The 24893-nt window shown below is 69.2% G+C and overlaps 1 protein-coding gene across 17 annotated transcripts in view; it reads right to left on the bottom strand.

Annotated features, from left to right (window-relative positions):
- The window catches only part of PLEC (plectin), a 52575-nt gene that overhangs the window by 17323 nt on the left and 10359 nt on the right, over positions 1–24893 (bottom strand). For 4 of the 17 annotated variants that reach the window (XM_039388172.1, XM_039388169.1, XM_039388175.1 and 1 more), the window contains 20 exons: positions 11134–11195; positions 10585–10599; positions 10146–10235; positions 9814–9849; positions 8619–8696; positions 8434–8526; positions 8095–8261; positions 6970–7085; positions 6770–6876; positions 6567–6686; positions 5880–5975; positions 5344–5471; positions 4688–4781; positions 4430–4584; positions 3412–3733; positions 2313–2390; positions 1907–2068; positions 895–999; positions 336–431; positions 131–256 (listed from right to left, as the gene is read on the bottom strand). In XM_039388172.1, the coding sequence (XP_039244106.1) occupies positions 131–256; positions 336–431; positions 895–999; positions 1907–2068; positions 2313–2390; positions 3412–3733; positions 4430–4584; positions 4688–4781; positions 5344–5471; positions 5880–5975; positions 6567–6686; positions 6770–6876; positions 6970–7085; positions 8095–8261; positions 8434–8526; positions 8619–8696; positions 9814–9849; positions 10146–10235; positions 10585–10599; positions 11134–11195 (2246 nt within the window). Of the gene's footprint in view, positions 1–130; positions 257–335; positions 432–894; positions 1000–1906; positions 2069–2312; positions 2391–3411; positions 3734–4429; positions 4585–4687; positions 4782–5343; positions 5472–5879; positions 5976–6566; positions 6687–6769; positions 6877–6969; positions 7086–8094; positions 8262–8433; positions 8527–8618; positions 8697–9813; positions 9850–10145; positions 10236–10584; positions 10600–11133; positions 11196–22101; positions 22211–22497; positions 22541–24024; positions 24521–24893 lie in introns of those variants that run through there. The other 13 variants (XM_039388170.1, XM_039388176.1, XM_039388179.1 and 10 more) reach the window with 11 other exon arrangements.

The raw sequence follows: 24893 nt of genomic DNA, 5'->3' as shown, positions 1-24893 counted from the left end.
GGATCTTGGGGGGGTTACCCTGGGGATCTTGGGGGGGTCACCTTGGGGTGATCCCCCCGGGATCTGGGGGTCACTGCAGGGGTACCCCCCGAGTCTGTGGGTCCCCGTGGGGTCCCAGGCGAGCCCTCACCGCGAGGTCCTGCAGCAGGTCCTCGAGGCGCGTGGCCGTGGTGCCGCGGTCGCAGCTGAACTTGCGCCGCATCGTCTCCTCCGTCTTCCGCAGCAGCTCCTCGGTCTCTCGCACCTCGCTGAAGAACTGGGGGGGGGCGGGGGTCAGCACTGGGGTCACCCCCTCCCTCCGACCCCCACAACCCCATCCTGGCCCCCCCTTGTACCTGGAAGTAGTTGGTGTTCTCCTTCAGGTGGGTCTCGATGCAGCAGCAGAGCTGGAGCATCCAGCTCCACTGGGTCTGCAGAGCCGCCAGGAACGCCTGGAGGGGGCAGGAAGCAGGGTGGGGACACATCAGGGCTGGCACTGAGGGCACCTGCACCGGTACCGGCACCCCCACCCACACCCTCACCTGTACCTGCACCCACACCTGACCCTGCACCCACACCCACACCAGTACCCACACCCACACCAGTGACCCCCAGTGCCCAAGCCTCCCTGATCCCCCTCCCCGAACCATCAGGACCCCCAAGCCCTCCAGATTCTCCCAGTCCCCCCAGGCCCCTCAAGCTCACCGAGACTCCCAGGCCCCCTCCAGATTCCCCCCACCCTCCAGATCCAGCTCCCCCAGACCCTGCAGCTCCCCCAGCCTCCTGTGCCCCCCCACTTCCCTGTACCCCTCCAGCCCCGTGCCCACCTCCAGTGCATCCCAGGGTGTTCCTTGTGCAGCAGCTGCTCCCCCAAAGCCCCTGCTGCGACCCCCCCCATTATGTCCCCGTGCCCACCTCCAGTGTCTGTGCCCCGGGGTGCTCCTCACGCAGCAGCCGCTCCCCCGAGCTCCGCAGATCCTGGATCCGACGCTCCCGCAGCTCCAGCTCCCGCATCAGCGCCTGGGGGGGAGTCAGGGCTCACACACGTGTGCACAGCTGCAGGGTCAGGGCTCACACACGTGTGCACAGCTGCAGGGTCAGGGCTCACACACGTGTACACATAGAGGGCCCAGGGCTCACACACGTGCACAGCTGCAGGGTCAGGGCTCACACACGTGTACACATCAGGGGGCCCAGGGCTCACACACGTGTACATCTCAGGGGGCCCAGGGCTCACACACGTGTGCGTGGGCTGAGGGGGTTGCCGTGCATGGCTCTGTGTGTGCGTGAGGGGAGCTCTGGCTATGGGGGTGGGCAGGGCAGTCACAGGGGCTCGGGGGGCAGGGGCAGGGGACGAGGGGGCTCAGCACTGCGGAGCAGGGACAGGACCATGTGGCACAGCCACGTGTGGGGATGGCACAGCCATGTGTGTGTCCGTGTGCAGGGACAGGACCATGTGGCACAGCCACGTGTGAGGATGGCACAGCCGTGTGTGTGTCCGTGTGCAGGGACAGCACACGTGCGTGTGTGTGTGTGTGTGCACGTCTGGGTCCATGTCCATGTCCATGTCTGAGCAAGGATGGCACACGTGTGTGTTCTCACATCCATGTGCAGGTCCACGTGCCTGTCTGTGTGCACATGCATGTGCAGCAGGTCTCCTCCACGTGTGCGTGTCCATGTGCGTGCCCGTGTCACACCTGTGCCCATCCCTGTGCCCATGTCCATGTCCACCCCTGTGCCCATTCCCATCTCCGTGCCCGTGTTCGTGTCCATGCCCATCCCTGTGCCCATGTCCATGTCCACCCCTGTGCCCATGCCCATCTCCGTGTTCGTGTCCGTGCCCATCCCTGTGCCTACGCCCATGTCCATGTCCCTGCCCACGTCCATGCCCATCCTGTGCCCACGTGCCACAACGCCGTGCCCATACCGAGTAACTCTCCTTCTTGGCAGCCATGGCAGGGTTGTGGTGGCTCCAGTCGAAGGCCACCTCCTCCTCCTCGCGCTCGCTGAGCCACAGCAGCTCCTTGGTGGCGGCGCTCACAAAGCCGTGGAGGCTCTCCAGGTGCCGCAGCCGCGACTTGGAGGAGTTCTGGGGGGACACGGTGGGGCTGCAGCCACGTCCTCACCCCACGTCCTGCATCCTCCTGCCCACACGTTCCCCCACCCACCATCCTCCCCCCCACAGCCCTCACACCCCACACCCCCGGCAGGACCCCTGTCATCACCCCCTCCCATGTCACACCCACCCTACCAGGTCAGGTCCCTGCCATGTCACACCCCCCGACCCCCACCACACCTCCCCAGCAGGGCCCCCCGGCCCCCCCAGCCCTCACCAGCAGCTTGGCGTACTGCAGCTCCAGCTTGCCCAGGCACTCCCGGTAGGCGCCGCGGGGTCCAGGGGACAGCTGGGTCTGGGGAGGACACACCATCAGTGCCAGGGCCCCACAAAGGACAGCAGCACCCCCAGAGCCCCCCTGCACCCTGCAATGGGGGTGAGGGTGAGGGGGCACACGGCAGCGAAGGGGACAGACCAGGGGTGCAGGCGTTGGGGGGACCAGGGGATAGCCTTGGGGCACGAAGCCCCCCAGCCTCCCAGGGCACCCTGGGACATGGTGGGGGGGCTCCAGAGCGAGGGCAGAGCCAGGATGGGCTGCTCTCCCCCAAGTCCCCCCCAACCTGCATAAAGCCCTGGCACCACAGGGACTCCCAGGTGCAGAGCGGGGGCAGCCCCACCTGGGGCAGCCCCATGGGAAATGCTCAGGAACAGGGTGGGGGCAGCCCCAGAGATCCCCCAGGACCAGGGGATCCGCAGCAGCCCACAGGGGCTCATCTCATCAGCCCTGGGACTTGGGGGTCCCCAGGACTGGGGGTTCACCTCATTGGCCACAGGACCAGGGGGACCCCAGGACTGGAGGGTCCCCAAAGCTGGGGGGTCCCCAACACCCCAGGGGTCTCATCACATCGGCCCCAAGGACAGCGGGTCCCCAGCACCCTGGGGGTCTCACCTTGTCAGCCCCAAGGACAGGGGGTCCCCAACACCCCAGGGGTCTCATCTCATCAGCCCCAAGGACAGGGGGTCCCCAGCACCCCAAGGGTCTCATCTCATCGGCCCCAAGGACAGGGGTCCCCAGCACCCTGGGGGTCTCACCTCGTCGGCCCCAAGGACAGGGGGTCCCCAGCACCCCAGGGGTCTCACCTCGTCGGCCCCAAGGACAGGGGTCCCCAGCACCCTGGGGGTCTCACCTCATCGGTCCCAAGGACAGGGGGTCCCCAGCACCCTGGGGGTCTCACCTCGTCAGCCCCAAGGACAGGGGTCCCCAGCACCCTGGGGGTCTCACCTCATCAGCCCCAAGGACAGGGGTCCCCAGCACCCTGGGGGTCTCACCTCGTCGGCCCCAAGGACAGGGGTCCCCAGCACCCTGGGGGTCTCACCTCGTCGGCCCGCGCCCGCTCCACCTTGGCGCGGAACTCCTCGATGGCGCGGTGCAGCCCGCGGTGGGCGCCCAGGTGGGTCTCCACGGTGGGCAGGTCCGCGCCCCACTCAGCCGTGGCCACGCGCCGCTGGTTCTCCTCCACCCAGGACAGCAGGTCCTGCAGGTACCGCAGCGGCGCCTCGTCCGGCTCCGGCCGCCGCTGCCCCGAGGCCACGGACGCGGCCGTCACCGCCGTCACCGCCGTCACCGGCGCCCCCGACTTGAGCCGCAGGTTGTACTCGGTGCGGATGGACACCAGGCGCTCGTGCAGCCGGTACACACTGCGGGGTGGGGGCGTCAGTGGGGGGCATGGGGGGCACAGGGGACATGGAGGGCACAGGGGACACGGAGCCTTGGGAGCACGGGAGGCTTTGGGGTCACAGGAGCCTCGGGGGGCTTTTGGAGGTGCAAGGGCTGCAGAAGGCTTGGAGGGCTTTGAGGGGTACAGGGGACACAGGGGACATGAGGGACACGGGAGGCATGGAGGGCAGAGGAGTCACAGGGGGCTTTGCGGGGCACAGGGGCCGTGGGGGGATTTGGGGGTGCAAGGAGCATGTGGAGCATGAGCAGCGTGGTGGTCTTTGGGGTGCTTCAAGGGGCACAAGTAAGATGGGGGACACAGGGTACATGGAGGCCTTTGGGGGGCATGCAGGGCTTTGGGGACATGGGGGCCAGGGGGGCACAGGGAGACATGAGGGACATGGAGGGCTCTGGGGGGCACAGGGCTATGGGGACAGGCTGTGGGGACCTCCCCAGCCCCCCGCCCCGAGCTGTACCAGCGGTACATCTGCTCACCCTGGGGTGCCCTCCAAGCCCTCCCAAACCCCCCACCCCGGGCCGTACCGGCGGTACATCTGCTCGCCCTGGGGTGCCCTCCAAGCCCTCCCAAACCCCCCACCCTGGGCTGTACCAGCGGTACATCTGCTCACCCTGGGGTGCCCTCCAAGCCCTCCCAAACCCCTCACCCCAGGCCGTACCGGCGGTACATCTGCTCGCCCTGCGGGTGCCGCCCGTCCTTGAGGCTCTGGACATCATTGAAGAGCAGCCGGATCATGGCATCAGCCTTGTCCAGGTCCCGCTCCACCTCAGCCGCCTTCTGTGGTGCCTTCCCCGCTGCCAGCAGCCGCACGTCCTGCGGGAGGGGACCGTGGGGTCACGGCCGGGGGCACGGCCAGGCTCGGGGTCCTGCTGGGGGTCCTGCCAGGCCCCCTCGCCCCGGTGCTGTCGTCACTCACCGCCTGCAGCAGAGCGTCCGCCTGGTTCAGCTGCTCCTCGCAGATCCCCGACTCCATCTGCAGCTTGGTGACCACGCGCTGCAGCCGCTCCAGCCTGCGGGGACACGGGAGACACGGGGGACATGGTCAGCACCTTTGGGGGCACCTCTCCTGGCCATGCACGGCATCAGTTCTGTCCCCACTCTGCATCCTGCTCCCTGTCCCACTCCCCATCCTCATCATGCCCCCCATCCCACCCCATAGTCACATCTTGATCCCCATCTCCATCTTGCTTCCTGTCCCCATCCTGCCCCTAATCCCAATCCCAGTGCCCCCCCATCCCCTTCCCACTCCCAATCCCCATCCTGATCCCAATCTCCATCCCATCTCACCCCCCATCCCACTCCTATCCCCATCCCACCCCACTCCCCACTGCCCCCCTCCCCACTGCCCTGTCCCGCCGTGCCGTGCTCGGGCCGTGCCGTGCTCGGGCCGTGCCACACTCGAGGGCAGCGGCCCCGCCGGATTCCCAGCGAGAGCGATGACTCACGGCCTTGTGGTTCCCCCTCGGGGGGGCCGGGACACCCCACCCCGGCCCAGCCCCGTGGTTTGGCAGTGGGAAGGGGGTGTGGGTGCCAGCACAGCCCTGCCCGGCCCCCCCGGCCCCCCCCACTCGCCTCTCGAACTCCGCCCGCAGCAGCTTCTCCCGCTCCAGCACAGCCACGTGCAGCCGCCCCCACTCCTTCTCCACGTCCAGCGGGTGGTACCCGGGGGGCACCTTCAGCTGCCCCGACTGCACCGCGCCCTGTGCCCCACAAATGTCAGACACTGCCCGTGACCCCCCGGGGGTGTGCCGGGGGCTGCCATGGGACACCCGGCACCCCGAGGCCCCCGGCACCCGGGGCCATCATCCCCTTGGGACCCCTGGCACCCCGGGATGATCATCTCCTTAGGACCCACCCCCAGCCCCCCAAGACCCCTGGCTCCCCAGGATCCCCAGCCACCACGGGACCAACATCCCCTTGGGACCCATCCCCACCTCCCCAAGACCCCTGACCCCAAAGGACCCCTACCCCTCAGGAACCCAGCCCCAGAGCTCCCACCCTTTGGGGTCCCAGCCCCCCAGAACCTCCAGCCGCAGGGCCCCTACCCTCAGGCCCCCCTCCCTGTGGACCCCAGACCCCTGGGGAGCCCAAGACCCCAGCCCGCACACCTCCAGCGCCTGGAAGATGGCTTTGGAGCGGTTCTTGTCGGCCTCCCGGGCCGGCAGCTCCGTCTCTTTGAACTTGAGGAACTGGCGCCAGAGGATCTGCCGGAGGCGGGGGGGTCAGCTGAGCAGGGACCCCCTGCCAATGCTGACCCCTCCTCGGGAATCCACCCCCCCTCCAATTTTCCATGCGTGCAGAGCCGGCGGGAAGGAAGTGGCTGTGCCGGGCTTTGCCAGCGGTGACTCACGGCACAGCCAGGGAGGGTGAGTCAGGGGGGCCCCCCCGACAGGGCGCCCGGCTCTGCCACGGCTCTGAGCCCCTGCACCCTGCAGACCCCTGGGCTGGCACCGCTGGGGGCTCAGCTCCATGGCTGTGGACTGGTCTCCCAGTGACCCACGGCAGAGCACAGCTGGCCATGTGCCAGCAAAGGGGCTGCCAGCCAGACATGAACCACCCCCAGTGGGGTCACGGGCCAGCTGGGACCCCACCACGCACTGCCCCAGGCACTGGTGGCTCCCAGGGCCAGTCATCCTGTGACAGCACCATCCCTGTCCCTGTCCCTGTCCCCAGTCCCCATGCCTGTGCCACGCTGGCAGCACCAGCGCTGTCCCCCTCCATCCCCGTGCCTGTGCCGTGCCAGCAGCACCAGCCCTGTTCTGTGTCCCCATGCCCATGCTGTGCTGGTGCCTCACCTCGATCTCCTCGTAGCTGGCGGGGAGACGACGCTCCTCGAAGAGCGTCGAGTGCTGCCGGCTCCACTGCAGCAGCCCCGTCACCACCTCGTAGTACTCCTGCCAGCGCAGCTGCAGCTCCTGGGGACGGGGACACGTGTGGGGCTGGGGGTGACACCGCGGGGGGTGGCAGCGGCGGTGACCCCCCCGGCTCCCCGACTCACGTTGGCCTTGACGCCGTCCTGCACCTCGGGCACACGCGGCATGGCATCGTACAGCGAGGACACGTAAGTGATGATGGACTTCTCGTCTGGCTGCGCCACGTCCACATCTGCAGAGACGGAGGGGTCAGACGGGGGGACCTCGTGGCAGGGAGGGACGGGGGCTCCGTTGGGGGACCCTCCCGGTTCACCCCAGCCCGTACCTTCGGGGTCCAGCAGCCGCGTCACACCCAGGTCCCGCTCGGCCACGGTGAAGGCCTGGTCCAGGTTCTCCAGGTTGCTCTGACGATACACCCGGCTCATGTCGATCAGCATCGGCCTGTGAGCAGCAGGTCAGCAGGGGTCAGCAGGGCCATGGGACCCCAAAACCCCAGGACAGCAGGTCCACCCCCTCCCTGGGGCTGCCTTCACTGCTGTCTCACACCCCGTGCCCCACACACCCACACTGGGGGCACCGGCAGCGGGTGAGACTCCCACACCCGGCACAGGGGCACTGGGAGCTGGGGATACCCCGCAGTCCCCAGCAGGAACCCCGGCGCAGGCAGAACCCCCGTGGCCTGCGGGATGGGCATCTCAACCCCTCGTGAGGCTGACTGCCCGGTCCCCCATGGGACAGACACCCCAACCCCCTGTGGGGCTGACACCCCAGTGCTCTGTGGGTCTGACACTCCAATCCCCTATAGGACAGACACCCCAATGCCCTCCCAATGTGGGACTGACACCCCCATGCCCTCTGGGGCAGACACCTCGGCCCCTCCTTGTGGCTCCAGGGGGGACCAAGTTCGGTGTGGCAGCGGCTCAGTGCAGAGCACGGCATAGATGTGACGTGGCACAGTGAGGGTGCCTCCCCCCATCTGGCACAGGCCTGCACAAAAACACACAGTGGTCCCAGCAGGACCTGTGGACATGCCTGCCTGCACCCTGGCACGCCACGGTGGGCACGGGCCAATGGGCTGAGACTTGTCTGGAGCACGTGCCCACATCACCCCGAGTGGGATCACCGGCCAGCCCTGGTGAACACATGCCTGCCCACAGGATCGATGTGGCTGATCCCAGTGAGCACACCCCACCCACAGGATCGATCCCAGTGAGCACACCCCACCCACAGGATCGATCCCAGTGAGCACACCCCACCCACAGGATCGATCCCAGTGAGCACACCCCACCCACAGGATCAATGTGCCTGATCCCAGTGAGCACACCCCACCCACAGGATCAATGTGCCTGATCCCAGTGAGCACACCCCACCCCACCCACGGGATCGATGTGGCTGACCCTGGTGAACACACGCCTGCCCGTGTGTCGTGTGGCACGACCCTGGCACTCACTTGTGCCGGTGGATGATGGCATTGAAGAGGCGCCCGTCCCGCCAGCTGGTGGTGAAGTTGTCACAGCGAAGGCCCTGGTAATCCTCCACCATCCGCTGCGACCACAGCAGCAGCTTCTCCTTGGCCGTCATGTCCTCAGACTGCCCCGTCACCTGGATGTCTGAGATCTGCCAGGACATGGTTGTTAGTCCAGGCACGGGCACCAGCACCAACAAAGGTACACTCGCTCCATGGCAGCTCCCGGTGACACCGCTCCTGCCCCACGCAGGGACCAGACTGGCACCACAGAACCCCGGCCCCCTGGCATCACTGTCCCCATCCCCACCCCACCGGGCTCACCTGGAAGTGGAGGATGATGGTCCAGATGAGCCCCAGCGTCAGCTTGGGGTTGCCGTCGGCGATGTCATCGTTCCGAATGTTCACCAGCTTCACCTGTGGCACGAGACACACGTGGCTCAGGGATGGGGGAGCGTGGCACAGCCCCGGGGGTCCCGGGCATCCTGGGGCTCCCACCCCCCTCTCACCTGCCGATGCTTCAGGTAGTTGAGGGCAATCTGGACATTCTGCAGCTTGTGGAAGCGCATCCGGCCTTTCTCCCGGGGCTGGGGGAGAGGGGGCAGTGAGTGCAGCCGCCGTGGTGGACACAGCCCTGCTGGTCCTGCCACCCCGGCCCCCCCCAGGGCCCCGCCGCGATGCCATGGTACAGCCCCGGCCCACTCCCCAGCCAGGCCCTGCCTCGACACCAGGACACTGTCCCGCCAGCCCGGCCCCCCCGCCCGGCCCCTCCCAGCGCCGCACATGCCGATGGCACCCGCCCTCGCCCTTTGCCCCTGCAGGGGTGGGGACACTCTCCACGCTCCTTCCCGCGAACCTGCTGGCACAGACTGTTCCCACCCCACACCCAGCAGTGCCGGGGCCGCTGTGGCCATCCTGGGGGCAGCCGAGTACCCGGCGTGGGGGCACAGCAGCCACTGCCCGGGCAGGACCAGCACCAGCCTCAATGCCACAGCACCACAGTCCTGGCAGCTCCACACAGTCCCTCACCATGCAGCTCCCCAGCACACTCCAGTGTCCCCCCTCAGCAGAACCAGGCACTGCCGAGCTGGGTGAGCACCCTCAAAACCTGCGGGTCCCAGCCAGGGTCTCCTGGGCAGGTCCTGCCTGGACACCCCCCCCACATGCTGGCCCCACCAGCTGAGCCCAGCTTCTGCTGCTGGGAGAGCTGGGGAGCCCTTGAACCTCCCCATGCTGCTCAGCAATGGACCGGGGTTCCTCCCACCCCACAGCTGGGAGTCACCAAGGACCCACAGCCCGTCAAGGCCAGGATCAGCCCCGGCATGAGAGCCCGGGGTTGGTGGCCACAGTACCATCCCCCTTGCCAGCCGCCCCAGGGAGCCAGTGGCACATCCTGCTGTGGTGCTGGGAGCCATAGTCCAACTCCAGCCCACCAGAACCCAGTGCAGTGGGATCACTCCCAGTGATGCCACGCTTCTCTTCTGCCACGGCCACCAAGGTCTGGCTCAGAGAAACCCATTCCCGTGGTGCTTGGCATCAGATGGGGCACCGGGACAGGCACAGCATGCAGCCAGAGCACCAGGATGGCACAGCACACGGCACACGGCCGGAGCCCCAGGACATGCTCGGCACTGCTCTGTGCCGGTATCGCGGTGTCGGTTGCCATGCAGGGCCGTGCCGAAAGCTGACGGCAGAACCACTCACCAACCGCAAGGTCCGGAGGACGTCGCGCTCCCGGGGCTGCCCCGGCCGAGCAGAGCGGAGAGGAGCAGAGAGAGGAAGGAGAAGGAGGAGGCAAAGGCGGCGGTGGGCCGGGGCCGGCGCCAGGAAGCAGAGAGGGCACCAAAGCAAAGAGAGGTTAGAGGCGGGGGGCGCGGGCGCTCGGGGTCACCGGGACGGACCGACGGCCAGGCGGGAAGAGAGGGAGCAGAGGCGGGCAGCGAGGACAAGGACGAGGACAAGGACGGTTGGCAGAGGGGTGCCGGCACGTGGCGAGGAGCGGGGGCAGCACGGGGTGGGGGCAGCGCGGCACCTACCAGTGTGTCCCCCGAGAGCACCTCCAGCAGTGAGATGAGGTTGTGCCCGTCCCGCAGGTCCTCGTATAGGTCGTTGACGTGGCGCTGCGCCTGAGGGGACAGCAACGGCATCAGGGGGGCTGGGGGTGGCCGAGCACCCCCCATCCCTGCCAGTCAGCACTGGAGTGGGCACCCGGTGACCCCCCCAGTGCAGCGGGTGCTCACACACAGCCCCAAACACAGCTGGTGCCCCCAGTGTCACATCCCCCCAAACACACACAGCAACTCCCCCCACGGTGCCAGGATGGATCCAGCATCGTTCTGGCATCACTTCAGCATCACTCTGGCATGCACAGGGGCCCACCACGCTGGCAGCCCCAGGGACCCGTCCCCAGTGAGGGGAGCAGAGGGTGTGTGAAGAGGAAGAGCACAGTGGGACAGACAGAGAGGAAGGACCTACCTCTGCTCGCCAGTGCTGCACAGGGCAGAGAGAAGAGAGCGGTTAGGACAGAGCAAAGAGAGGACCCAGGGTGGACTGGGGGTGGTGGCATTGCGGTGGCACTGTGGGGTTGGGGACATGTGGAGACACGTCACTACGGGGGCTGCAGGACATCCCAGTATGTGCTGGGTGCTAAGGTGGGGCTCTGCCCACCACACTGTAGGGACGGGCACCGGCATGATGGCAGGGAACGGGGACCACAGGAGTGGGACAGGACCAAGGGTGTCAAAGCCCAGGACACGTTCCCAAGTGCCAGGGGCACCATCCCCTCCTGGAACACATGGGAGGGCAGCAGGGGGGGCAGATCCTGCCTGCAAGGGCAGACCCCCACCGTGGAGGCAGCTGAGAGGCCCCAACTACCAGTGAGACCCAGAAGAACTCGCACTGGCACAGGGTACCCTCCACTGCCCATGTCCTTGGCAACGGGGGGCTGCAACCGGGGATGCTTCCAGGGCTGAGGGCTGGGGGCTGCTGGGGCAGTGGTGCCCACCGGACTGGCAGTGCCCGTACCTTGATGAGGTGCTTGTTGACCCATTTGGTGAAAGTTTTCTTCTGGACACGATCTCGCTCATCTGCAAGAGAGGAGAGGGACAGGTGAGCCAGCAGCACCTGGGTCATGGCACAGCAAGAACCAGGCCCTGCCGGTGGCACCGCAGGGCACAGATGGTGCAGGAAACGATGAGCCAACAGCTCTGGGGAACCATGGTGAGTCACGGGGTGTGGGGGAAGGAAACAGCTAACGGGGATCGGCCCCAGCGTGCCAGCGCTGTGCCAGCGCCCGCCAGCACCTCTCAGCGCCCATCAGCAGCTGCCAGGACCAGAGAGAGCACGGGGTGCCCACCCAGCCCTGAGACCCCGGCACCACAGCGGGAAGGGAGCCCCAGCACTGGGTTCTGTGGGCACTGACCAAGTGGGAAAGGTACAGCACAGGGACAAGGCCACGGCATGTCTGTCCTGGCACAGCCCCAGCCCCACAGGCAGGGGCCCGCTGGGATGTGCATGGGACCAGTGTGAGCCTACACACTGTCTGCACCGCTGGAGCCACGGGACACCCCGGGACACCCTACACCCCCGGGACACCCCTTGCCATGGGCACAGGGCCAACGGGGCCACAGTGAGTCACGGCACTCCCTGCCCGCTGCCCTGTCATTAGGGGATGGGATGGGAATGGTGACGCATCAGGATGGGCATCCAGGATTGCACGGGACCAATCCCCCAGCACCCGCTACCGGCACCCACTGCCCTACACCTCACTAACCCACCCATTACCCTTCACCCTGTTCCCATCACCCACTGCCCTGCACCCCGTTAACCCACCCACCACCCTATACCCCATTACCAGCACCCACTGCCTACACCTCACTAACCCACCCATTACCCTGCATCCTGTTACCAGCACCCACTGCCCTGCACCCTGCTAACCCACCCACTGCCCTATACCCCATTACCAGCACCCACTGCCTACACCTCACTAACCCACCCATTACCCTGCACCCTGTTACCATCATCCACTGCCCTGCACCCCATTAACCCACCCACCACCCTATATCCCGTTACTAGCACCCACTGCCTACACCTCACTAACCCACCCATTACCCTGCACCCTGTTACCAGCACCCACCGCCCTACACTTCACTAACCCACCCATTCCCCTGCACCTTGTTACCAGCACCCACTGCCCTGCACTCCGTTAACCCACCCATTGCCCTGCACCTTGTTACCAGCACCCCCTGCCCTGCACCCCGTTAACCCACCCATTGCCCTGCACCTTGTTACCAGCACCCACTGCTCTACACTTCACTAACCCACCCATTACCCTGCACCCTGTTATGAGCACCCACCTCCCTGCACCCCATTAACAAACCCACCCCCTGTGCCCTGCTACCAGCACCCATCCTTCTGTCCCCACTGCCCCCTGGCCCCCAGTGTCAGCACCAGACCCAGCCCGGTGCCCAGGAGAGGTCGGTGACCAGAGGGGACACTCCACGCATGTGGGGCAATGCCACCAACCCCACGGCTGCCGCGACGCCCCCCTGCCCACGCCACGGCGAGCCAGGTGCTGCGTGCCGGGTCTTGCCCTGCCGGAGCGTGCTGGGATCTGCCCACGCGGCACCCAGCACCCCACAGCCAACACCCCCAACCCGGGCGAGCACATGGGGACGCCGCGCACCCAGAATTGCCCCACGGGCCCAAGGGCGCTCAGCAGCACAGCCAGGGCGTGCCGGGCCGGGAGCGGCCGCGGTGCGAGAGGAAGGAAGGAAGGAAGCGTGGGGCACACACTGCGCACCGAGCCGGGGGCACCCACACCGCGCCCCGGCACCCGCGCCGGGAACGCTGACACCCGGGGGGTCCTCACGGCAGCGCCCACCCCGGGGCAGCGGCGGGGCCACCGCGGCAGCCAGGCCACAGCGGCTGGGCAGGGCGTGGCAGGAAGCGACCGACGGGCACCGGCGATGGGGATGGGCGGCGGCGTGGGCGTCTGACCCACAGTCTGCCCCATAGCCCGCCCCAGAGACACCGCCCCAGCATGGGGGGTCTGCCCCATAGCCTGCCGGGGACACCGCCCCAGCGTGGGGGTCTGACCCACAGCCTGCCCCATAGGCTGCCTGGGGACACTAATCTGGGGACACTGCCCCGGCGTGGGGGTCTGACCCAGGGACACCGCCCTGGTGTGAGAGTTTGCCCCATAGCCAGCCCCACAGCCTACCTGGGGGCACACCTCCCCAGCGACACTGCCCCAGCATGGGGGTCTCCCCCAGGGACACCGCCCTGCCATGGGAGTCCGTCCCACAGCCTGCCCTGGGGACACCGCCCCAGGTGAGGGATGCAGTGGTGGGGCGGCCCCCCCGCACGCCTCGGCGCGATACCTTTGCGGCCCTCGGCCGCCCGCAGCACGGCCAGGTACAGGTTGTCCTCGGAGCCCGTCCGGGTGGCCGCCACCGGAGCCTCCTCCGGGTTGCGCCGCTGTCGGGACATGGCTGAGCCCCGACACAGCTCGTCTCGCCTCCCGCTCCGCTGCCGGTCCCGCCGCGAGTGGAGCGGCTCGGGGAGGAGACGGGGCTCCATCCCCCCGCCCCACGCCCCGACCCTGCCCACAGGAAACTCCCGAGCCCACGGCGCCGCTTTAACCCTTCCCTCCCCGCGCCGGCAGCCGGAATCGGGCACAGATCCATGGACCTGCCATGGGGCACCCCACGGGAAGCCGGCACCCTCTGCCGCACGCCCGGGGCCGCCGGACCTCCAGCTCTGCAAGCGCGGGGGGTGGGACCACCGGTCCTGAAGCTCGTAGTACGCAGACACCTTTATACTCCCACACGGAGCTGCTAGACCCTCTGCCCCACTCTCTGGGACCTTAGGAACGGCAGATCCGCAAGCCCAGGGGTTGAGACCCCCCCCACACACACACCCCCTAAGGCCTCGGGACCCCTAGGTCCGCAAGCTCTGTGGGTTTGGGACCCCCAACTCCACAGCCCAGTGCTGTCAGACCCCCAGTCCCCACACCCCGGGACCCCAAGATTTACAAACCCCAGAGGCCCAGGACCCCCATGTTCCCAGCTCAGGACCCTTCTGGCCCCATATTGAGAGTTCCCAAAACCCCTCTGGCCCCATGGTCAGGGGTTACCCAGCCCCTCAGCTCCCAGCTGGGACCTCCTCTGAGGGCCATGGCACCACCTTCTCCCCCAGCCCAGGGACCTCCCAACGACCCCAGACCATGCCCCGGTGCCATAGGACCCCTGCTCCCCCCATCCTCGGGCTCAGGCCCCTGAAGCTTTGCCAGGTCCAGGTCCCATAGCTGAGGGGCTCAGAGCCCCAGGGCCCCTCCTGGGGAGTTCAGGGTCCCAATCCCCTGGGCTATAGGACCCCGAAGGTGGAGAGGCTGAGCCCCACAGCCCCACTAGTTGCCCCCTGCTCACATCAGTGGCTGCTCCCACCCCTGCCAGTGGCTCTGCTCCTACCAAGCACCCCAGGACAGCACCCAACACCCCACCCTGCTCCCCATGGCACCCACGGGTGCTCCTGTCGGGCAGGGGTATTGGCAGCACTGGAGGAATGCCCCTCCCCAGGCACCCATCTCCCACTGCACCCCCCTGACAGGGTGACACTGCTGGCCATGGGAACCACGGGGGGATTCTGGGGGTTGCACCCCACTGGGTGCTGTGTCCCCCTGGGACATCCCTCCTCGGCGCTCTGAGGGTTGGGGATTCCCAGAGGAGTTGGCACAGGATGGGAGTCCACGGCCCCTCAGAGCAGCACGGGCCTGACAGCTCTGCCCACAGCAGCACCCGCAGCACCCATGTCATACGTCACCACTGTCACCCACATCACCCATAGCAGGGGTGGCAGCTGCTGGGAAAAGTGCAGCCTCAGGCACCCTGAGCGCTGCCAGCCTGGCACAGCCTGGGCCCCAACACCCGCATCTGCACCCCAACACCCAGGTCTGCACCCCAACACCCGCATCTGCACCCTAACACCCAGGTCTGCACCCCAACATACACATCAGTGCCCCAAGGCCCATGTTCTGCACCCCAACATCCACATCTACACCCCAACACCGACGTCACTTTCCCACACCCGACATCGGTGTGGAGTCCAAGGACACGGGGCCGCGGCTCCTTCTCGCCGTGACTCACGGTCCAACCGCGCGCCCGCAGCGCCACGGGGAGCCCCACCGGCGCCTGCCCACCGGTGACACCCCCCGTGACACCCACCCGTGACAGCCGTGGGTGCGGGAGCCCGTCAGGGAGCGGCAGCCAGTGCCGGCCCAGTGCCCGCTGGGGCAGAGCCAGCGCGGCCGCCGCGGAATGCGGGCGGCACCGGCCCGGCCCGCCCCGGCCCCGGCCCCGGCACGCACATTTTTCCGCCGAGAGCGCATTTGGCACAGGCGCATCTGGCACAGGCACATCTGGCACAGGCACATCTGGCGCCCGGAGCGCGATGGGAACCCGGCTGACGCACGTCGGGGGGGACAGGGACACCCCGGAGCCGCAGCTACCGCAGCCCGTGGGCATCGGGACGCGAAGGGCGAAGGGCGGCAGAGGGACAGGGCGGTGGCACTGCCAGGGTGGTGATATAGGTGGCACCGCGCCGGACTGGCACCTTGCTCACACCGGCTGAGCCGCTCCGACGTGCCGAGCCGGGGCCGGAGGGTTCCGCGGCGCGGCCGAGACCCCGGGACCGCGTCGGGGTGAGGGGCGGGACGGCACCGCCGCTCCGGCACCCCCGGCACCGGCACCCCCGGGCTCCGGCACCGTGGCACCGGCAGGTACCGACCGGAGGGACGAGGCGGTGTCGGGGCGGGCGCTTTGAAGACCTGACGGGGCGGCTCTTGGCACCGGCCCCGGCGGCTCCCGGGGCAGGCAGCTCCCGGCCCCGGCGGCTCCCGAGCCAGCCGGGCCGGCCGGGCAGGAGCACCGCAGTCTCGCCCGCGGGTGCCGACGCCGCCGGGCCGGCCCGGCTCCCTCCCACGGCGTCTCCAGCCCGCCGGGCTCCGAGGGAGCCCCCTGGACCCGCCGAGCCTCCCTCACCTCGGCACCGTGCCGGGCACCCGCGCCCGCACCCTGCGGCACCCGCGGCTGCGGGCGGGGAACGGGAGCTGCCGGGATCGGGGCAGCACCCATCGCCGGGGAACGGGAGCTGCCGGCATCGGGGCAGCACCCATCGCCGGGGAACGGGAGCTGCCGGGATCGGGGCAGCACCCATCGCCGGGGAACGGGAGCTGCCGGCATCGGGGCAGCACCCATCGCCGGGGAACGGGAGCTGCCGGCATCGGGGCAGCACCCATCGCCGTGGCGTCGGGCCCAAGTGGCACCGCCACGAACCCGGGAACCCACCGGCACCAGTGGGGCCTCGGGGTGTCAGCACCGTGGGGGGGAGGTCGGCACCGGAAAGCGTGTCAGTACCGGGGGAAGGGGTCAGTACTGGGGGAAGGGGTCAGCACTGGGGGGAAGGGGTCAGCACTGGGGGAGGGGTCCGCACTGGGGGAGGGGTCAGCATGGGGGAAGGGGGTATCCACTGGGGGGATGGGGTCAGCCCTGGGGGGAAGGGGTCAGCACCGTGGGGAAGGGGGTCAGCACTGGGGGAGGGGGTCAGCACCGGGGGGAAGGGGGTCAGCACCGGGGGGAAGGGGGTCAGCAGGTGAGGGGTCAGCCTGGGGGACGGGGGTCAGCCTGGGGGGAAGGGGGTCAGCACTGGGGGGAAGGGGGTCAGCACTGGGGGGAGGGGGTCAGCACCGGGGGGAAGGGGGGTCAGCCCCACTGGGGAGGGGGTCAGCACCGGGGGAAGGGGGGTCAGCACTGTGGGGGAGGGGGTGTTCTCAGCCACATCCCCCAGCACCGCAGCACCGGGGGGAAGGGGGTCAGCACCGGGGGGAAGGGGGTCAGCACCGGGGGGAAGGGGGTCAGCACCAGGATCACCCGCGGCGACAGGTGTGGGGTGTCCTGATGAGGGAGGGCTGGCACACGGGACAGCGACGCGGGGGCACCCCATTGGAGGGGGCACGGGGAGCCGGGCATGTGCACACACACGGACACACACAAGCACATGTGTGCAGGAGCTCGCACGCACACAGACGTGCAGCATCACACACACAGACTCACACGCGTGTGCACACACACTCGTACACTCATATGCATGCTCACATGTGCACAGGCACACACGCTGGCGCACACACTCCCCCATCACCCCCACACACGTGTGCAGGGGCACACACACAAGTGCACAAACACACACCTGCACAGACACACACGGCTGCACTTACACACACACAGACATGGGCACAGAGACACACGGACACCAGCACACAAATGTGCACACACTCACACTCAGTGGGGTACACACACACATCACTGCCCCCAGATATGTGTGCAGGGGCATACACACGTGCACACACGTAGACACACACACACGTGTGCACAGACACATGCAAGTACACACGTGTACACACATGTACAGCCACACCCACAGGTGCACATACACATGTGTTCACTGGTGTGCACACACACACATGCAGGTGTGCACCAGCACACACACACACACATGCTCACACCCACATGTACACACAGAACAACATGTACACACACACTAACACACACACACAAACACACACACATGCTCACACCCGCATGTACACACAGAACAACACACACACACTAACACACACACACAAACACACACACATGCTCACACCCGCATGTACACACAGAACAACACACACACACTAACACACACACACAAACACACACACATGCTCACACCCACATGTACGCACAGAACACCACACACACACTAACACACACACACACAAACACATACACGCTCACACCCACATGCACACACAGAACACCACACACACACTAACACACACACACGTTCACACCCACATGTTCACACAGAACAACACACATTCACACGCTCACACCTGCACGCACACACAGAACACCACACACACGCACTCACACACAGAACACCACACACACACACACACTAACACGCACACACACAAACACACACTCACACACACACGCACTCACACACAGAACACCACACACACACACACTCACACACACACGCACTCACACACAGAACACCACACACAAACACACACACGCACTCACACCCTCCCGGCTGAGCCCGTCCCAGCTCAGCGCAGCTCAGCACGGCCCCGGGGCTCTGGGGGCGGGGTCACAGAGGGGGCGTGGCTCAAAGGCTCCGGGCAGACCCCCCCCCCCCCCCGTTTCCCCCCCCCGCCCGCCGCTCCAGTGCACCCCCGGCCCGCCGTTCCCGCGCTCCCGCCGCGAGCTGCCCCCCGTCCCCCCACCCCGGGACACCCCCTCACCGCCCCCGCCCTCCCCCGGCCCCGCTCCCCCTCGGTCACCGGTGCAGCAGAGCCGGGCGCTCAGGTACCGCCGCCGCTCGGGCTCGGAGCCGCCGCTCAGCCAGTCCCCGGCGGGACCGGGGCCCGACATGGCCCCGCCGCTCCACCGGAAGGGACGGGACCCACCGACCACCGACCGACCGCCGGACCCACCGCCGGGACCGACCGGCGGCACCGGGCGGACGGGACGGGCGGGGGGGAGGGACGGGCGGCACCCGCCCCGCTTCGCCCCGCCCCCCCGGCGGTCCCGGCTGCGCCACCACCCGCGGCATCCGGGGGGACCGGGGGGACCCGGGGAGGACACCCCACCCTGCACCCCAGGGAGACACCCCACTCTGCAAACCGGGAGAGCCGGGGGCGCGCTCCGCCCCTGCTACCCCGAGGGGTACACCCCGTCCCTAAAACCCGGAGGGACCCGGAGGGAAACCCCACCCCACACCCCGGGGCGATCTCCGATCAGGACCCCTCCTTCCGCACCCGGGCCTCCGGTGCTGGAACCCTGCGCCCCCGCCCGCACCCCTCTGCCCGGTACCCCCAGGACCACCCGGTACTGCAGCCACGGGGCACCCCGACATCTCCGGCACCCACATCCCGACCCCTTACCCACACGCAGAGCTCCAGGGGGGTGGGGGCAGCTCGTGCCCCCCCGCACCCAAGCCTCACTTCAGCACCCATCCCTTCCATCTTCCTCTCCCCATAGGTCCCACAAAGGGTCCCCGCGCCGAGGGGAGCCCTCAGTGTGTTTTCCGGTGGGTCCCCACGGCACCGAGGACCCCCGAGCTGCAGGGATCCCGTGCACCCCACGCCGCGTCCCACCATCCCCTCCCCCGAGGCCAGATGAGACCCCAGGCACACGCAGGGCCGGACCGAGCTGTGCCAGGAAGGAGCCTGCGACGGGGAAGGGGGTTCTGGGGGACGCCAAGGCGGAAACACCCCCCTCCGACCCCCCGGCCCGCAGGTCACCTGCTCCTGGCCCGCAGCAGCACCCGCAGCAGAGCGCGAAGCCCATCGCGCGTCCCGGCCCCGGCGCCCCCCGCCCTGCTCGGCGTCCGGCCGCGTCTGGTGGGAGCGCGGCGGGATCCGTGCCCGGAGAGCGGCCTGAGCTGCGGCCAGTGACTCACACAGCCCACGGCCTCCGCCAGCCCGGCTCCTCCTGTTCCCAGGCAGCGTGGAGCCCACCCACGGCCGCTGCGCTGGGAGCCCCCGAGCCAGCCCGGCCGCGGGCAGAGCGCAGCCGGGACAAAGCCGGAGGGGCTCCGACCCCCTGGCACGGGCACAGGCATGGCACGGGCATGGCACAGCACAGGCATGCCATGGCACAGGAACCCTGGTCAGGGAGACACCCAAGTGGTTCAGAGTCGGCTGCAACCCCTGTTATCACCCGGAGTGCTGGGGGGCTCCTGGAGCTGGGCACATCCCTGCCAGAGGGAGCACAGAGGTCTCAGGAGGATCTCAGGGGGTCTCGGGGTCTTATGTCAAAACCCAGCACGGCAAAAGCCAGCCAGGATGAGCCAGGCCAGCAGCAAGGCCGAGGTGTGGGGGCTGGGCACGGCAGAGCACGGCATGGCACGGTGCCGACCCACGGCTCAGCCCCACGGCAGTGGCCGCGTCCCATCTGTGCCGCAGAGATAAGGAGCTGGGGGCAGCGGGGGGGGCCCGAGCCGGAGCGATAGCGCTCGGGGAGCGGGGAACACCGCCTGGAACGGGACACGTGTCCCGCGGGATGTGCGTGCCACGCCCGCCACGCTTCCCGCACACTGCCACGGCTCCGACACGCTTCCCACGGCTCCAGCATGCTTCCCAGGGCTCTGACGCTTCCCACGGCTCCACCATGGAGGACGTGGGACAGTGGCGGGAAGAGCCTCCTCATGGATGCCAGAGGCGGTGCCGGGGGGGCCGTGCCGGGGGAACCGTGCCGGGGATACCCGTGGTTGCCAGCCACGGCCCCTCGAGGCCGGTGAGTCATGGCTGCGGCCAGCAGCAGCATCCGATCCTCCCGGCCTGGCACAGCCGGAGCCGCCAGCGCGGTGGAAAAGCTGAGTGGAGCGGAAAGGGGGGGGACAGGGGGGTTCCCAAACCTCTGGGGCCCCCCTCCGCCCACTGCCGCCACGTCTCTGGCAGCCTTGGAAACCGGAGCGGGGCCAAACAAACAGCGGCATCCTGCTGCCAAAACCAGCCGGCGCCGCCACCAGCACGCCAAGCTCTGCCGCGGCTCCCCCGCCCCCCCCCCCCCAGCCTTTTGCCCTCCAGCCCCCCAGGCACGGGGATAGAGACACGGGCAGGAGCCCTGGCTGGGCCGTGGTGCCCCTTGAAAACACCTGCCCTGACACTGCCGAAACTGCCACCGAGAGCAGCTGGTACAGCCCCTCATTGCCCGGGGCAGCCCCCTGCGGGTACCGGGCAGCCCCCCGCGGGTACTGGGCAGCCCCCCCGCAGGCATCAGGCAACCTCTCGTGAGCACCGATCAGCCTCCCGCGGGCACCGGGCAGCCCCTTGTTGTCACCCGACAGTCCCCACCCCGACCCCTCCGCGGGTTCCAGGAGCAGCGCTCAGAAACAACCCCACTGCCCCGGCGAGGCACAGCCCAGCACGGAGACCACCGGTGGAACCCCCCCCGAGCGATCGCGGAGGTGCAGACCCCAGCACCACCGAGAGCGGCCGGTGCTGCCGGAGCCTCCTGGATTCCCCAGCTCGGGAGGGTCGCGGCGCGAAGGGATGATGGGCCCCGGCAGGTGCGACCTTGGGGGTGCCCTTCGGACTGGGCCGGCGCCAGGGACAGCGGCCCCCCCGGCAGGGGCAGCCCGGGCTCCAGCCCGGCCAAGGTGCCCTGCCCGCCTTATCTGGCACCGGCACCGGCAGCGGCCGCGGCCTCCGCGGCTCCCACCGGCCACGGGCCCGGCAGTGGTTTCGCGGCGCGGCGGGAGCGGGCCCGGCCCGGCCCGGCGGCGGCCGCGTGACAGTGCCCGGTGCCGCACGCAGATCGACGGAAACCGCAGCCAACGCCCTGGAAAGTGCCGGGAGGGGGGGCCGCGGCCGCCGGCAGCGCCCCGGCAGCAGGGATGGATGCAGGTGGCCGAGTCCGCGCCGGCGGAGGGTGTGCCGGGTCTCATGGAACCCCCAGACACCAGCACCCACTCGGCCCTTCCCGGGCCCCCCGTCACCAGATCCCTGTCCCCAAAAATATTTGGCACCTTCACACTTCGGGATGGGGATGCTGGGGGAGGGTTTGGGCAGCCACCCCCGCGCCGAGGGGCTGCTGCCGGGATCCCCACTCCTAATGGTGTCGGGGGGGGGGGTGTCACACTCCATCAATGCTGAGTCACTCCTGGGTACCACCTGGTGCTGCATCCCGCCCCCCCACCGGGATGTTCCCCCATGGCAGGTGAAGCTCCCCAGAAGCCAGGGCAGCAGGTCTCTCCCCTCGTCCCTCCCCACACGGGCGGTGAGTCCCCCCTAAAGCCCCTCGGGACCCCCACCCACTCAGGAAGCAGCGGGGCTGCAGGTGTCGTGCCGCTCCCCCCCTCCCCACGGCGGGTGGGCGGGGCGAGGGGCCGAGCCGAGCGGAGCCGGGGGGCCGAGGGAGGACCGAGGGGAGTCGAACTCACCGGTGCCCCCCGGCTCGTCCCGCCGCCGCCGCCAGTACCAGACCAGGGCGAGGGATGCTGCGTGTCCCGCCGCCACCAGCGACGGGAACAGGGACCCGGTGTCCTCCATGCGGGACACGGGACGGGCTCGGAACCGGCCGGGCTCGGCGGGGCAGGGACGGACCAGCGCCCGCCCCCCCGGGGCAGCGCCCGCTCCGCCTTAACCCCTCCCGGGCCGCGGCGCGGAGACGCCTCCTGCCCGCCGCACCGGCACGGCCCCCCCGTGTCCCTCCCCTGCCGTGTCCCCCCCCGCGTCGTGTTCCCCCCATCCCGGCTTTTTATATCCCGGGACAAGCGCCCCGGCGGCGCCAGCCCCCCTGTCCCTGTCCTTTCCGCAGCCCCCCCGGTCTCACCCACCCGGTACGACCTTCATGGACAAGGCAGGGTGCGGGCAGGTGCGAGCAGGGTGCGGGCAGGTGCGGAGCGCGGAGCGAGGGCACAGCGCGGCTCCGCCGGTGGCGGTGGGGGCGGGGGGGGCGGGCAGGGAGCGGGCGCCGATATAAATAACCGGGGCCCGTCACCGAGCCCGAGTTAGAACATGACACGGGTGGGGGCGGGACGGGGCGGCCGCGGTGGCACCTCGGGACCCCCGGACCCCCCAGCACCGGTGGGGGGGGTCACGCTACCGCCACCTCGGGGGGCGTCGTGACGCCGGGACTGAGGGCCCCGGCACGGCCCCGCCGCCGAAGGAGGCCGCCCCTCCAGACCGGGGAGAGAAAGGGGGTGCTGGAGGGGCACCGGCATCCGCTCCGCCCCACGGGGACCCCGCAGCCCCCCGCCGCCGCGACCCCGTCCCCGCCAGCCGGTAGTCCAGGCCGGATTTTCCGGCAGCGCCTCGCCGGGCGGAGAGAAAACCCGGATCCGGATCAGCTGGCACGGCAGGACTGGACGGGACGGCCGGGGCTCCGGGATCGCGCCCCACGCGGGGGTCGGGCAGCGACCGCAGCCTCGGAGCCCGGCGCGGGGTGCGACCCACGGGGCAGAGCTCGGGGGAACTCCTCTGTCCCCGCGGGACGTGGGTACTGCTCGCGCAGGACCCGCACCCACGGGGCAGCACCGCGGCGGGCCCGGCCCCCCCGCCGGCCGGTGACTCACGGCGCTGGCAGGGACCGGGCTCGGCGCCTCTGGGCTGGAAACTTGGACCGGCGGCGGCTGCCCACGGCCACGGGCTGACTCACAGCCCGGAGGGGTGCGGGGGGGCCCTCACCACCGCCTCGGGGCGCCGCCGCAGCTGCCCCGCCCGGGGGGGGTGGGACACCGGACGCCCCGCACCCCCGCCGGGTCCAGCTGCCGCCGATCGTGTGTCGGGATCGCGTGTCGCGGGGGAGGCGGTGTTGGGGACACCTTCGCAGCCGCAGCCCCCTCCCCACCAGCCCTGCCCGCCCCAGCTGCCGCCGTCTGTCCGACCCACCCTGGGCACAGCGGGGGCCTTGGAGGCGCAGAGTCCCCACGCACGGCCCCTCACAGCACGGCTCCTTCACAGCACGGCCTCCCACAGCTCAGTTTCCCCATGACACTCTCCCCTCCCCACCATGGGGAGCCCGGGGGGACGGCAGCAGTGACACTCCTGCAGCACTCAGGGTCCCTAGCACCCCACCAGCATCTTGGGGACCCCGGGGAGTCACCTCACTGCACCCTGGTCCCCCCAGCGCCCAGGGACCGCTCCAGCCCACAGGGTCCCCGTGAGCTCAGGGAGGCACAGCGAGGAGCCCCCCAGCACCCTCCTCCCTCCCCAGGCAGCGAGGGGATTGCAGGTGTCCCCCGCCCCATCTTTGGCCAGGCACCGGGGGGGCTCAGGGGGCTGCAGCCACCCCTGGGAGCAGAGGGGCGCAGGTGCCCCCACCCACGAGAGCACAGGGAGCACCCCAGGGCTCTGGTCGGTACCTGCGGCCGGGCTGGGCTGCGGGGGCAGCTGGGACACCCCCTGCCCTGCAGCGACGGTGACGGGCTCCACGTGCCGCTCGCCCTCGTCCTTCCTGCGGTAGAGCCGGTCGCCGCCGGTGGGACGTACCCGGTGGGTGCCGGTGCCGGTGCCGGTGGTGGCACGGCGGGTGTCGGGGCGTGGGGCGGCGGGGCGCGGGACGCGCTGCAGGGAGCGCGGGACAACGTCGGGCGGCAGGCGCAGGTACTGGCGCAGGTGGGCGATGCCAGCGTCGGTCAGGTACCAGTAGAGGTGTCGCCAGGCGGCCGTTTGGCGCACGAGGCCGCGGGAGTGCAGCGAGGCCATGGCGCGCCGAACCTCCACGTTGGCCACGCCGGGCAGCTGCGGGTGGGTGCGCCGGGGGCACCCGTCCCGCTCTCCCACCAGAACGCCCTCACGGAACAGCAGCTCCAGGATGGAGCGGAGCCGCTCCAGCGGCATCAGCATCCCTGCCACCATGGTGCGGGTGGCAAAGCACAGGGCACCGCACACGGCACAGGGACAGGGCTCAGTTACGCCTCACCGCTGCTCAGTGTGGTCCGGTGCAGCTCCGTGTGGTACAGCCCAGTACGGTTCAGTACAGCCCAGTATGGCCCAGCACAGCTCAGTACGGCCCAGCACAGCCCAGCCCAGTATGGTCCAGTACAGTCCAATACAGCCTGGTACGGTCCAGCCCAGCCCAGTATGGTCCAGTTCGGCTCGGTATGGCCCGGCACAGCCCGGTACGGTCCAGTACAGCTCAGTATGGCCCGGCACGTCCTGGCGCGATCCGGCACGGCGCGGTGCTGGCTGCCGGCACGGTCGGAACGGCGGCAGCTCCACCCCCGTTCGG

The sequence above is a fragment of the Pipra filicauda genome, unplaced genomic scaffold (genome assembly GCF_003945595.2).
Source record: "Pipra filicauda isolate LSUMZ 115617 unplaced genomic scaffold, ASM394559v2 scaffold619_size212394_pilon, whole genome shotgun sequence".
Lineage (NCBI taxonomy): Eukaryota > Metazoa > Chordata > Aves > Passeriformes > Pipridae > Pipra > Pipra filicauda.
Note: the sequence above shows the minus strand (reverse complement) of the source record. Positions and strands in the feature narration are given on the sequence as shown.